The sequence below is a fragment of the Pseudonaja textilis genome, chromosome 13, assembly GCF_049901715.1.
Source record: "Pseudonaja textilis isolate UNSWEBS1 chromosome 13, rPseTex1.2, whole genome shotgun sequence".
Lineage (NCBI taxonomy): Eukaryota > Metazoa > Chordata > Lepidosauria > Squamata > Elapidae > Pseudonaja > Pseudonaja textilis.
The window spans coordinates 14,999,435-15,012,134 of record NC_142002.1 but is presented as its reverse complement, the minus strand read 5'-3'; the positions used below and the strand labels follow the sequence as shown (position 1 = coordinate 15,012,134).

The following is a 12,700-nucleotide window of genomic DNA, read 5'->3' as shown; positions in this document are numbered from 1 at the left end:
AATATTCCCTGTTGAGGGAAGATGCGTTGGGCTGCATTCTTAATTTCTCTGTTGTATTCCTTCCCATCTCATATAAATGCAAATTCTTTTAATGACTGTTTAAAATGTACGAAGGAATATGAGACTAGTATGTCTGCGGAATACATTAAGTTTCTCTTTTAGAGCTTTTATTATCCAGATGGTGCTAAAAGGATGTTTTCTGAGTTAGCAGCTGCACCAAAAATGAACCCAATACTTCTGTCTAAAACATCCATTTGTGAAGGAGGCTGGCAATTGTAACTGAATTTCAGCACTGGTCTGGCCTCCTTGCCATGATCCTGCAACTGAAGGGGTGGACCTGTTCAGCTAGGCTTAGCCAATGAAAGTCAGCCTCCATAGATTATAAACCCCCCACCCCATATTTGGGGGGTTCTCTCCCACGATATATAGCTTCGTCAGTGTCAGCTTCCAGCAGGACCATGAAGATTTATCAAAATTTATTTCTCATTTGCTAGTTTTAGCCCAAATTGCTTCTAAACCATTTTATCAGGGCAATTTATCAGGGCAATTTATGGAGAAAAATAAAACAAGTAAACATATAGGTGGTCCTCATTGAATGACCACTTATTCGGTGACCGTTTCAACTTGTAACAATGTTGAACTTACAACCAGTCCTCAAAAGTTTTGCCCAACGCGGGCGCCAATGGTCATGTGATTGTGGCAACATTCTGTGCCACATTATCACAATTTGCGACATCTTGTCTTTCACAAACAAAATCGATGGGGAAGCCCGCACATTGTAGTCACGAGAAGACCTTGCTAGATGACCGTGGTCTTCACTTAATGACGGTAACTGAGGACTACCATAATGCTGTCACTAAGTGCAACCACCTGACATTCTTTACAACCGCACTGCTTAGCAACAGAAAATCTATTTCCAATTATTGAAATTAAGGGGTGCTATTTGGACTGTTAATGGAGAAATTAAGCAGAATCAGCCCATCTTCTGACCGGAACGCTCACTGCATGTCAATGTTATAAATTTGGAATCTCAAAACAAAAATAAATTGATTATTATAAGACAAACATAAGCCTCCTCAGGTCACATTCAGAACGAGAACTGAAATGCAGGATTTACTTCTCTCAAGAATTATTCAATGTGCAAGCAACAATTTCCCAGGGAGGGGATGCAATATTCTGTGAATGTAGCCATTCTAATTTTTGAACTGCGACTTATGCCTCACTGCACTGTATGGAGCCCATCCGATTATGGCTTGATCCACAAACCATGGCTGATCAAGCTAAACCAGCATTGTGGATTGTGACTTATGGCTTAGCATGTTGCTTTAACCCAGTTGTGCCTTAGTTTAAATAAAATAAAATAAAATGTGTAAAAGTATATCTCCTGAATAGAAAGGGAGCTTGGATCTTCCGCGTTAATTCAGGTCAAATTGAAAGTTTACAAAAATGAGGCGTTTATGAAACCTCGTGTTGCTAAAAGATACTGCATTCCCGCAGTCCTAGCGTATCACTTGTCCTATATATATATAAATGTCTGGTTCTAAGCACAGCTCTAAGTTCAAGTATCTTGCTTCACCTCCTTTTTTACCCTTAGAAATGGTTATTGACATCATCATTAAGCTACTCACATCAAGAACTGTTCTTTATACATGCAGAGAAATTACACTTAACTAAGAACGATGGAGGAGGATGTGAAGGGTAACCGTTGCTACTGTACCTGACCGTAGCAATACGGTGACAATACGGTTCTTTCTCCCTGTAAAGATTTTGTTTTGAAGGCTGGTGCTGGGTTAAACACACAGCCACGACTTGATGGCACATGGGTGGAGGAAGAACAAAGCAGAATGCGCAAACAGCAAGAAAATGGATATATTACAGCATTCCAACAATACTTTCTGGGACACGAAACAAGAGAATGCAAAGGTGAGGTCCTTTGCAAGAACTGAGCGGAGCTAAACTGAGTTAATTCACTTGGGTTGCCCCTAGTAATGCCCTTTATCGTGTGTCCCCACCCCCCGAACAGTATCTCTTAAAAGCCATTTCATGATGAAACAAACTGGCTTTTTATCCAAAGTATATAATCTGAAAAGAGCCACTGGTTATGTTAAGGGGGACATGGTGTAAGCAGCTGTTATACCCTGTTATCTATAAAGTGGGCGGCTCATTTACCTTAAGGGGGGCGGGGCGATCAAAGTTGAGAAGAAACAAATAGGCAATTGTAGGGGGGCGGGTTTAAAACCCAGATAAAATTTAGTACAATGGAGACAGAATACTTTCTAATCACCTCTTTTTCCTGGGATGTGGTGGGGAGAAAGAAATTTGTAGGTCTTAGAACTAGATGTGGGTGAAGCTAGACTAGAATTCCATACAGTCTTCGGGAGTTTTTTTTTTTTTCCCCCCTCTCTACAGGCTGCCGTAGATACGCTTGATCACATCTGCCTCTTCTTTATCCAGGATGCCCTTGTCCACGTAAACATCAGCTTGTTGGTCTATGAAATCCCGCAGTTTCGAAAGATCGTAATCTGAAATGGAAAGGATTCGGGCATGAACGTTCGTTCTCCGAGCTTGTGGGTTGAGTTTCCAAACATTTCGTTACCAGGCTAGGTAACATCTTCAACAGAGTTTAGGGGAAAGGATTTATATAGGCAGGTTCTCCTGAAATACATTTTATCTATCTATCATCTATCTATCTATCTATCTATCTATCTATCTATCTATCTATCTATCTATCTATCATATCTATCAATCAATCAATCTATCTATCCATCCATCCATATCTATCTATCTATCTATCCATCCATCCATCTACCTACCTACCTATCTCCATCCATCCATCCATCTATACAACCATGTCTGTCTTTCTGTCTGTCTCTTTCTCTACATCACTCTACATATCTGTCTGTCTGTCTGTCTAGCTATCTCCATCCATCCATCTATGTCTGTCTTTCTGACTGTCTCTTTCTCATTATCTCTCTACACCACTCTACATCCATATCTGTCTGTCTGTCTGTCTGTCTGTCTATCTATCTATCTATCTATCTATCTATCTATCTATCTATGTACATCCATCCATCTATACAGCCATGTCTGTCTTTCTGTCTGTCTCTTTCTCTACATCACTCTACATATCTGTCTGTCTGTCTGTCTAGCTCTCCATCCATCCATCTATGTCTGTCTTTCTGACTGTCTCTTTCTCATTATCTCTCTACACCACTCTACATCCATATCTGTCTGTCTGTCTGTCTGTCTGTCTGTCTGTCTGTCTATCTATCTATCTATCTATCTATCTATCTATGTACATCCATCCATCTATACAGCCATGTCTGTCTTTCTGTCTGTCTCTTTCTCTACATCACTCTACATATCTGTCTGTCTGTCTGTCTAGCTATCTCCATCCATCCATCTATGTCTGTCTTTCTGACTGTCTCTTTCTCACTATCTCTCTACATCACTCTACATCCATGTCTGTCTGTCTGTCTGTCTGTCTGTCTGTCTGTCTGTCTGTCTGTCTGTCTGTCTGTCTATCTATCTATCTATCTATCTATCTATCTATCTATCTATCTATGTACATCCATCCATCTATACAGCCATGTCTGTCTTTCTGACTGTCTCTTTCTCACTCTACCTCTTTACATCACTCTACATCCATATCTGTCTGTCTGTCTGTCTGTCTGTCTGTCTGTCTGTCTATCTATCTATCTATCTATCTATCTATCTATCTATCTATCTATCTATCTATCTATCTATCTATCTATTTCCCTCTAGAAAGAACATCCAATACTCTTGGACTTGAAAGCTGCAATTATATTTTGAATGGAATATTCTGAACTACGTCCCCAAGGAGAAGCAAGCTCTAAGCCTGCTATTTAACATTTAATTTACACGTACTCCCCACTTAACCATCGCAACCAGAATTTCCGTCATAAGATGTAGCTGTTAAGGGGGGACTGTTTCTATGTCAGTCTTAAAGTGAGTCACTGCAATAGTTCAGGGAATCACATAGCTGCTCAGACAACCACGCAGTGGTTAAGGTAATCCATTCTTCCAAATGAGACATTTTTGCCATTCTACCTGTTATGAATTGGGTCGGTAGATTTAATGGTCCTGTGCTCATTAATAAGCAAAGCCCATTACCAATTGCTGATAAATTCTGTAGAAAATTTAAGAGAACCAATATCACTTCTCATCTATGTCCCATCTATATCCTCTGCATCCGTATATATCCATCATGTCTTTCCACATATTCCACCTTCTCAAGACTACGTGATCAAGCTTTTTATTTGGCAGAATTCCAAAATATGTTTTCAGGATTGGCCCTGTCCATACCGCAGCCCTCTTTTCAAATCTTACCATCTTTCTTTCCCTGCGTGTTATGTTTTTTCAGCCACTCTATATTCTTTCGGATGGCTTCCAAATAGGCCTCTGCTTTTCCTTCAAAGGTAACAAGAAAAAAAGATGCATTAAATACCAGGAGTTAAAACACTCTTCAGGGGAGAAGTCTGGTCTATTGTAGAGAGAATAAAACAACTAAAGGCTCTTATACTATAGAGATTTTCAGTCATCTGGGTCATGGCTATCCCAAAACTTCTCATCCAAGAAGCTCTTAGATTAAAAGGCTGCAATTATACTTCGGGTGGAATAACCTGATTTAACCTGGAAATTAACCTGAAAACGAGACGCTTTCTGACAGTGAGAACAATCAACCGACGGAACAGAAGTTGCCCTCGGAAATTGTGCCCTTGAGCCCTTCAAGAAGAGATTGGACTGCCACCTGTCAGAAATGGTGTAGGGTCTCCTGCTTGGGCAGGGGGAGGTCGGACTAGATGACCTACAAGGTCCCTTCCAACTCTGATTATCTGTTATCTGAATATTGTCATCTACTTTCCAAAGGGTACACGAAGTCTGAATAAAAATATTGTCATTTAACATTTAATTTACACCTCCTCCTCATTTACCAACCACAGCTGAGCCTGAGAATTTCCAGTCAGAACTGAAGAAGCTTCTGAAAATATCTTCAAGAAAAAACGAAAGTCCAGTTGCTTTTGGAAAAAACACTTTGGGAATAAAGGTTCTTACCCTGTTTCCCTGAAAATACAACCTACCCTGAAAGTAAGTCCTAGCTTGATTTTTACATGTGTGCCCAATATAAGCCCTACCCCCCCCAAAATAAGCCCTAATTAAGATCTCACCCACTCCAGAGTGGATGGGAAAAAATTAAGCTAGGGTGGGGATGCAGAGTGGAGCTGCCCTACTCCTTACCTTTGGACAGTTATAGCCAGGCCTCGCACACCTCAACCCCTGCCTTGCCAGCCCATTTCTTCTGCAGCCGGCAAGGCTGTGAAGGCTTTCCTGAAGGCCTCTGTAGCTGATAACAAAGCCCCGGATCGATCCAGAGCTGTTATCGGCTGAGGAGGCCTTCAGGAAAGCTTTGCCAGCCGCAGAAGGAGAAGTTTCTGAAGCGAAAAGGAGGCCAGGGACGATGTGCGCAAGTGAGGTTCGTCAGTGGATGGCATCCCCCGAAAATAAGACCTGGTGCCTTTTTTGGGTGGCAACAAAAAAAAATATAAGACAGGGTCTTGTTTTGGGGGAGACACGGTGTTTACTCATAAGCCATCTGAAAATGAGCAGCATGGGTTGAGAGTAGGAGGACTTTCCTTAACCCAGGAATGATTTGTCCAATCTTGTTCTCCTGCTGGCTAGGAATTCTGAGGATTGAGGTCTGAAGATGTTTTGAAACCGGGCATGTTGAGAAAGGCTCCCCTAGAGCTGGCAGATCAAACCCTGCAGGCTCATCGTAATTTATTGTGGCTAAGGCAGCAGAAGTAGTCCAGGTGGGAGGGCAAACATCCTCTAGATTTCATCCAGACCCACTCAGGGGAAAATATTCATCCTGGAAATGACCTCCAGCATTTTGGATCGCTCTTATTTATCTTTTAAGCAACATCTCACATTACAGGCCAATCGATGCGCTCCGCACGGACTACTGCATTTGGTAACGATTTTATGTTTTGAAAAAGGATTAGATGAATATCTCAACCAAGGGAGATGTATTGTTCTCATTGAGTTTTGGCTGCAAAACTATCCTTTGGGCTCCAAAGAAAAGAGAAAGGCCCCTGCCACTTGCTGCAAAAACCTTTCCTGATAAGGGTGACCTTATATAGCAAACTACCACACTATGAACTATGTTAGATAAAGGGTTTGGAAGCAACGCCATCATATAAGGAACTCTGGTGGTGCAGTGAATATGGTGCAGAATTTCAATGCGGAATTCTGGCCGGCCGCCGCCCGTTGCATAGAAAAAAAGAAAAAAAAGGACCCCCCAAAAAAAAAAAAAAAAAAAAAAAAAAAAAAAAAAAAAAAAAAACAAAAAAAAAAAAAAAAAAAAATAATATATAAAAAAAAAAAAAAAAAAAAAAAAAAAAAAAAAAAATTTTTAAAAAAAAAAAAAAAAAAAAAAAAAAAAAAAAAAAAAAAAAAAAAAAAAAAAAAAAAAAAAAAATTTGGGTCAGATGGGGGCAAGAGACTGACTCTGTAAACCACTTAGAGAGGGCTGTAAAAGCACCGTGGAGTGGCATATAAGTGTTATTGCTATCTTACATACACGTTCGACTACTTTACCTTTGGGTTCTTCGTTGTTTCCTGCATTTTCCTCTTCAGCTTTTGTGGAATCTTTCAGGGCTTCGTATTCTTTTTCCATTTCGGCTGTGCCTGTTTTTGTGCTGTCGGCTTCCTCGGCGCTCTTGTCTAGAGGGATCGCAAGCGGAACAATTTTTTGCATTCCCACAATACAGTTGAGTATATTGACGACTTTGGATGCTGTAATGGTTGTGGCAAGACTAGAGTCATACAGTACAGATTTCTAGAATAGGTTTGCTGTTTTCGATTGCTATTTAAGTCGATTCAAACAACTGCCAACTTCTAATTCGGCTAAGTTCACAGGAAAAAGCGTAACTGGGAAAAAAGGATGCAATAACACACTTCACAAAAATCTTACCTGATAGCTTGTTCTGGGAACTGGATTTTTCAAGTTTCTTTCTTGTCTGCAGGGCGATCATGGCATCTAGATTTTCTGGAAGGCAGAAAAAAACACACATAAAATCTCATCCTCTAGTTCTTTGTAGAATCAAGCACGGTTAGATGACTTTGTCTCTGTTCTGGAACCCGGAAGGGACAATTAACTCTCCAATAACTGGGCCCCTTAACATTGATGGGGACAGACAAGAGTTAAATCTCCTCTACTCTGGATTAGCACTAGGAGTTAATTAACTGACTCAATTACATCTAACCCTCCCTTCCAACCTCGTTAAATATACTGTGCAGATAGAAACAAAAATCTATATATAGATTGCCAAATAGCTCTGCTGTGGCCATCAAGGATAATTATTTTAGGAGGGAATTCTACATTCATTGTCCCATGCCGCTGTTAACCTCTTCATCTGATTGCCATGGTTACAGGTACAGTAGTGGGATTCCATTTTTTTTACTACCGGTTCGGTGGGTGTGGCTTGGTGGGCGTGACATGGCTTGGTGGGTGTGGCTTGGGCATGGCATGGCTTGGTGGGCGTGGCTTGGTAGGTGTGGCAGGGGAAGGATACTGCAAAATCCCATTCCCTCCCCACCCCACTAACCTGCTTTCCAGCTCTGTTTTCTTGTGCAGGGCAACCAAAGAAGACCCAGCCAATCAGCTGGAACTCGGGAGGCGGAGAATAGATGGGGGTGGGGCCAGTCGGAGGTTGTATTTGCCGGTTCTCTGAACTACTCAAAATTTCCCCTACCGCTTCTCCAGAACTGGTCAGAACCTGCTGAATCCCACCTCTGGTACAGGTAGTCCTTAACTTACAACAGTTCATTTAGTGACCGTTCAAAGTTACAATGGCACTGAAAAATAATGGCTTATGACCGTTTTTCACAGTTACAACCCCATGATCCCCTGATCAAAATTTAAAGGCTTGGCAATTGGTTCATAGTTACGACCGTTGCTGTGTCCCGGGGATCATGCGATCTCTTTTTGTAACCTTCTGACAAGCAAAGTCCATGGGGAAGCCAGATTCACTTAACAACTGGATTACTAACTTAACAACTACAGCGATTCACTTAGCAACTGAGACAAGAAAGGTCCTAAAACGGGGCAAAACTCAGTTTAAAAATGTCTTACTTTATAACAGAAATTTTGGGCTCAATTGCGGTCATAAGTCGAGGATTACCTGTACTGCATTGTTGAGTTCTACATCCATCAAGGCTAGGATGTGTTTAAAAAGTACAACCAGAGGTGGCATTCAGCCAGTTCTGACAAGTTCCATCATCTATCTATCTATCTATCTATCTATCTATCTATCTATCTATCTATCTATCTATCTATCCATCCATCCAGAGGCGGTAAACAGGTTCTGACCAGTTCTGGAAAACCAATAGCAGAAATTTTGAGTAGTTTGGAGAACCGGCAAATCCCACCTCTGACTGGCCCCGCCCCCATCTATTCTCCGCCTCCCATTGAGTCTCAGCTGATTGGCTGGGTCTTCTTTGGTTGCCCTGCACAGGAGAACAGAGCTGGAAAGCAGGTTAGTGGGGTGGAGAGGAAATGGGATTTTGCAGTAACCTTCCCCTGCCACACCCATCAAGCCATGCCCACAGAACCAGTAGTAAAAAAAAATTGAAGTCCACCACTGTATCTATCTATCTATCTATCTATCTATCTATCTATCTATCTATCTATCTATCCATCCATCCATCAAGAAGTGGCAAACAGGTTCTGATCAGTTCTGGAGAACCGATAACGGAAATTTTGAGTAGTTCAGAGAACTGGAAAATCCGACCTCTGACTGGCCCCGCCCCCATCTATTCTCCACCTCCCATTGAGTCCCATCTGATCGGCTGGGTCTTCTTTGGTTGCCCTGCACAGGAGAACGGAGCTGAAAAGCAGGTTAGTAGGGTGGGGACGGAATGGGGATTTTGCAGTAACCTTCCCCCAGGAGTGGGGCGGGAATGGGGATTTGAACTACGTCGCCTACGTTTGCACTTAAGCGTAATACACAAAATTATCTGCTACAATGTCCTACCAGTCAATGATTACTTCAGCTTCACCCGCAACAATACAAGAGCACACAACAGATGCAAACTCAGTGTAAACTGCTTCAAACTCGATTGCAGAAAGTAGGACTTCAGCCACAGAGTGGTCAATGCCTGGAATTCACTACCTGACTCTGTTGTTACATCCTGTAAACCCCACTCCTTTAACCTTAAACTAACCTCTATGGACCTCACCCCATTCCTGAGAGGTCTGCAAGGGGTGTGCATAAGTGCACCATCGTGCCTACCATCCCTGTCCTATTGTCCCCATTTATTCATACCTATTTCCTGTATTCTTACTCATGTTTATACTTACACCTATTACCTTGTAAGCGATTGACAAATCAAATAAATAAAATAAAAATGAACCGGTAGTAAAAAAAAAAAAATGAATACCATCACTGAGTACAACCACCAACCAAGCAGGAACTGGAATCTTCAGTTTATTTATTTTTTAATATACACATACTGATTATAGGAATATTAAAAAAAAAATCTTTTCCAGAGTCTTGACGCACATGGTTCACGGTGTGCTCTCTAGCTTAAATCCCCTAGATGGCTTCTCAAATGGCTGAATATCCTCTCTTGGGCTAAATTTTGGCTGCTTTCCTGCATAGACTAACTGAAGAAAGGGGGGAATGCAAGAAACTGGCTGTTTTCAGTCAAAATGACATTAGTATGTATCCTCTCGCTGGAGATTGGATAAGTTGCATGCACAGTGTTGGCTTTCAATTACTCTAATGCAGTGAGTCATTAAATGTCACTCCCCAGGACAGTTGTAGCTAAGCAACTAGTGGTCCTAGTGGTGCTTTTATAAGATCAGATGTCACTGCTAGGCTGGTTGCCTTGGTAACTTAAAAAAAACTGAATAAGAAACTGGACCTTTCACCCACCAAGCCTATTTTTTTTAATACCGTTAATTAACATGCCGCCACTGCTGGCAATATTTTCCACAAGCTATCTTAATAGTTGATAGTGAAACCAGCTTAACAGGATAACAGAGTCGGAAGGGACTTTGGAGGTCTTCTAGTCCAACCCCTTGCTCAGGCAGGAGACCTTATATACCTGTGATGGTGAACCTATGCCACGCGTGCCACAAGCGGCACACAGAGCCATTTCTGCCAGCACACGAGCCTCAGGCAAACTTACCTCACTGCGCATGTGCGTGCCTCACAGCTGATTTTTCGGCTGGTTTGAGGCCTTTTTTGGCCTCCCAGAGGCTTGGAAAAAGATTCTGCCAGGCTTTTCAGGTTGAATAGGCCCGTTTTATCACTTCCTGTAATACCAGAAGTGACAAAACGGGCCTATTATTCGACCTGAAAAGCCTGGCAGAGGCTTTTTCCAAGCCTCTGGGAGGCCGAAAAAGGCCTCAAACCAGCAAAAAATCAGCTATGAGGCACAGTACAGGTACTGTACAGGGATAGCAGGGGGGATTGCGCCCACATCTACAGGGGGTGTGGGGGGACGCACATTGTATTCTGGGTGCTGGCATGCGAGTGCACACTAACGCGCACGCAATTTTTGGCACAGGAGCCCCAAAAGCTTAGCCACCACTGTTATATACCATTTCAGACAAATGGTTGTCCAGTCTCTTGTTAAAAACCTCCAGTGTTGCAGTGTTCACAACTTCTGGAGGCAAATTGTTCCATGGATTACTTGTTCTCGCAGTCAGGAAATTTCTCCTAGGTTTCTTCTCTCCTTAATTAGTTGCCATCCGTTGCTTCTTGTCCTGCCTTCAGGTGCTTTGGCAAACAGGTGGACCCCAGGGGTGGGATTCAAAAACCCCAGCAACCGGTTCGCTACCCGGTTGCTGGATGGGCGTGGCCATGGTAGGCGTATCCTATCGGAAGTTCCAGGAGGGCCATTTTTTTTGCCCTCCCCAGGGTCCGGAGGCTTCCCTTGAGCCTCTGGGAGGGCGAAAATGGCTTCTCCCGGGCTCCGGAGGCCCTCCAGAAGCCCAAAACAGGAAACATTTCTGGACTCCCGGAAGGCCCATTTTTTTGCCCTTCCTGAGCCTCCCTGCACACCTTGCACTTACCTGCATTCAAAATGGGTCAGGTGAAAACTCCTGGGTGGGGCGGGGTGGGGTGGGCGGGGCCAGCTGCTTGGTTCAAACTACTGGTTCAGTGAACCAGATGTAAATTTAACACCTGGTTCATGCAAACCGGTTTGAACTGGCTGAATCCCACCCCTGGTTGGCACCTTCTTTTTTTTGTAGCAGCCCCTTAGATATTGGATGACTGCTATCACCTGGCTTTCTCTGGCTCACTTGGAAGTAAACCCCACTATCTGGAGTATGTCCGATTTTAAGTTGAATGTGCCCATGAAGGATGAGATGATGGAATGTATGTACGGAGGAGGCCCTGAGGGATCAGAGGAAGGGTCATATGTGGAGATAGGACCCAGGTAGGGATGGAATGGAGATGAGAGCGAGGAATATGAATTCTGATAAAAACATCTTCTCCTGCCTTCATTTCTTTGCCTTAAGCAGCCTGGTTCCTTCCTGTCTTCTCTCTCTCTACAGAAGGAGGGGGATCGCGGGGGTGGGGGCTGCTGCCTCAGACAAAGATTTAAAACTGCTTTTACTTTTCTCTGCGGAAGGAGGCGGGTCGTGGGGAGTGGGGGTGCTGCTTTGAGCTGCTCTGCAATAGGAAAGGGGTTGGAACCGCACAGTCTTCGCGAGGCAGAAGTTTCGCACCTTAAACCACTAGCCAGGATACGAACAAGAATAACTTGCTTATAAGAAAATCCCCCAAAACCACATAGCTGGCACATGAAACTAGAACACTTTGCAAGATATCCATAACCTGGAGGGAAACACAGGCGATGTGACATTTAGCTATGTAGGGGGCTGAGATCCAAATAACCAATCAATATTATCTGTTATGCATGCATTATTAGGGGAAGGGCAAAGGTTGTATTCAACCACCCCTTGACTATAAAAATTGCTGTAAGATTCTCATCGAAGCTCTTGGTTAGTTTTTGAGCCAGGGTCCTTATAACTTTGTGCCACACCTTGTGCCAGGTGACTTATCGGCTTCGACACCAAACAAGAGCTCAGTTTGGGGACAACACCCATCCTTCTGAGGGTTGATAACTTTAACCGAAACAACAATAACAAAATCTTTCTCTTCCCGGAAGGGCAGCTATTAAAAGGAAAAACAGCATAGTCTTATTCGTTACTGTTCAGAAATGGATCCAAAGAAGGAAGTTTAAATCTTGTCCACTTGTCACTGAAATTTAGAAACAAAACTAGAGTTTCTGTGGAATTCAGTCATCCCGCACAGGGAAAAAAAACACCTCATATCCCACCAACCCACCATAAAGAGGATGAATTATTGCAGTTATGATGAAGGTCTATTCTCTTGACTCATCCATCATTGACATAATTTGTCAACTCAAGAATATTTACAGAATTATTTATTAGTAGTATTTGTATGCCACGTGACTTCTTACAGACACAGCCGCGTACACAACCCCCCAAGAGGATTATAAACAACTGAACAATCACAAGCAATAAACATAACATTATACGATACTGAAAGGATAGATAACATCTAATCTCCCTTCTTTAGAGAAACTAATTAGAGAGGAGAGAATTCTTATGTATGAGAACATGCTGTTCCAGAAGAGG

The 12,700-nt window shown here is 42.6% G+C and overlaps 1 protein-coding gene across 2 annotated transcripts in view; it reads right to left on the bottom strand.

The window, feature by feature from the left end:
* Nucleotides 1-1,120: 1,120 nt before the first annotated feature.
* The window catches only part of SCG3 (secretogranin III), a 33,571-nt gene continuing 21,991 nt past the window's right edge, over nt 1,121-12,700 (bottom strand). For both annotated transcript variants that reach the window (XM_087941891.1, XM_087941892.1), the window contains 4 exons: nt 6,995-7,069; nt 6,619-6,744; nt 4,351-4,431; nt 1,121-2,522 (listed from right to left, as the gene is read on the bottom strand). In XM_087941891.1, coding sequence (XP_087798017.1) covers nt 2,404-2,522; nt 4,351-4,431; nt 6,619-6,744; nt 6,995-7,069 — 401 coding nt within the window. In that variant the 3' untranslated portion in view covers nt 1,121-2,403. The remainder of the gene's footprint in view (nt 2,523-4,350; nt 4,432-6,618; nt 6,745-6,994; nt 7,070-12,700) is intronic.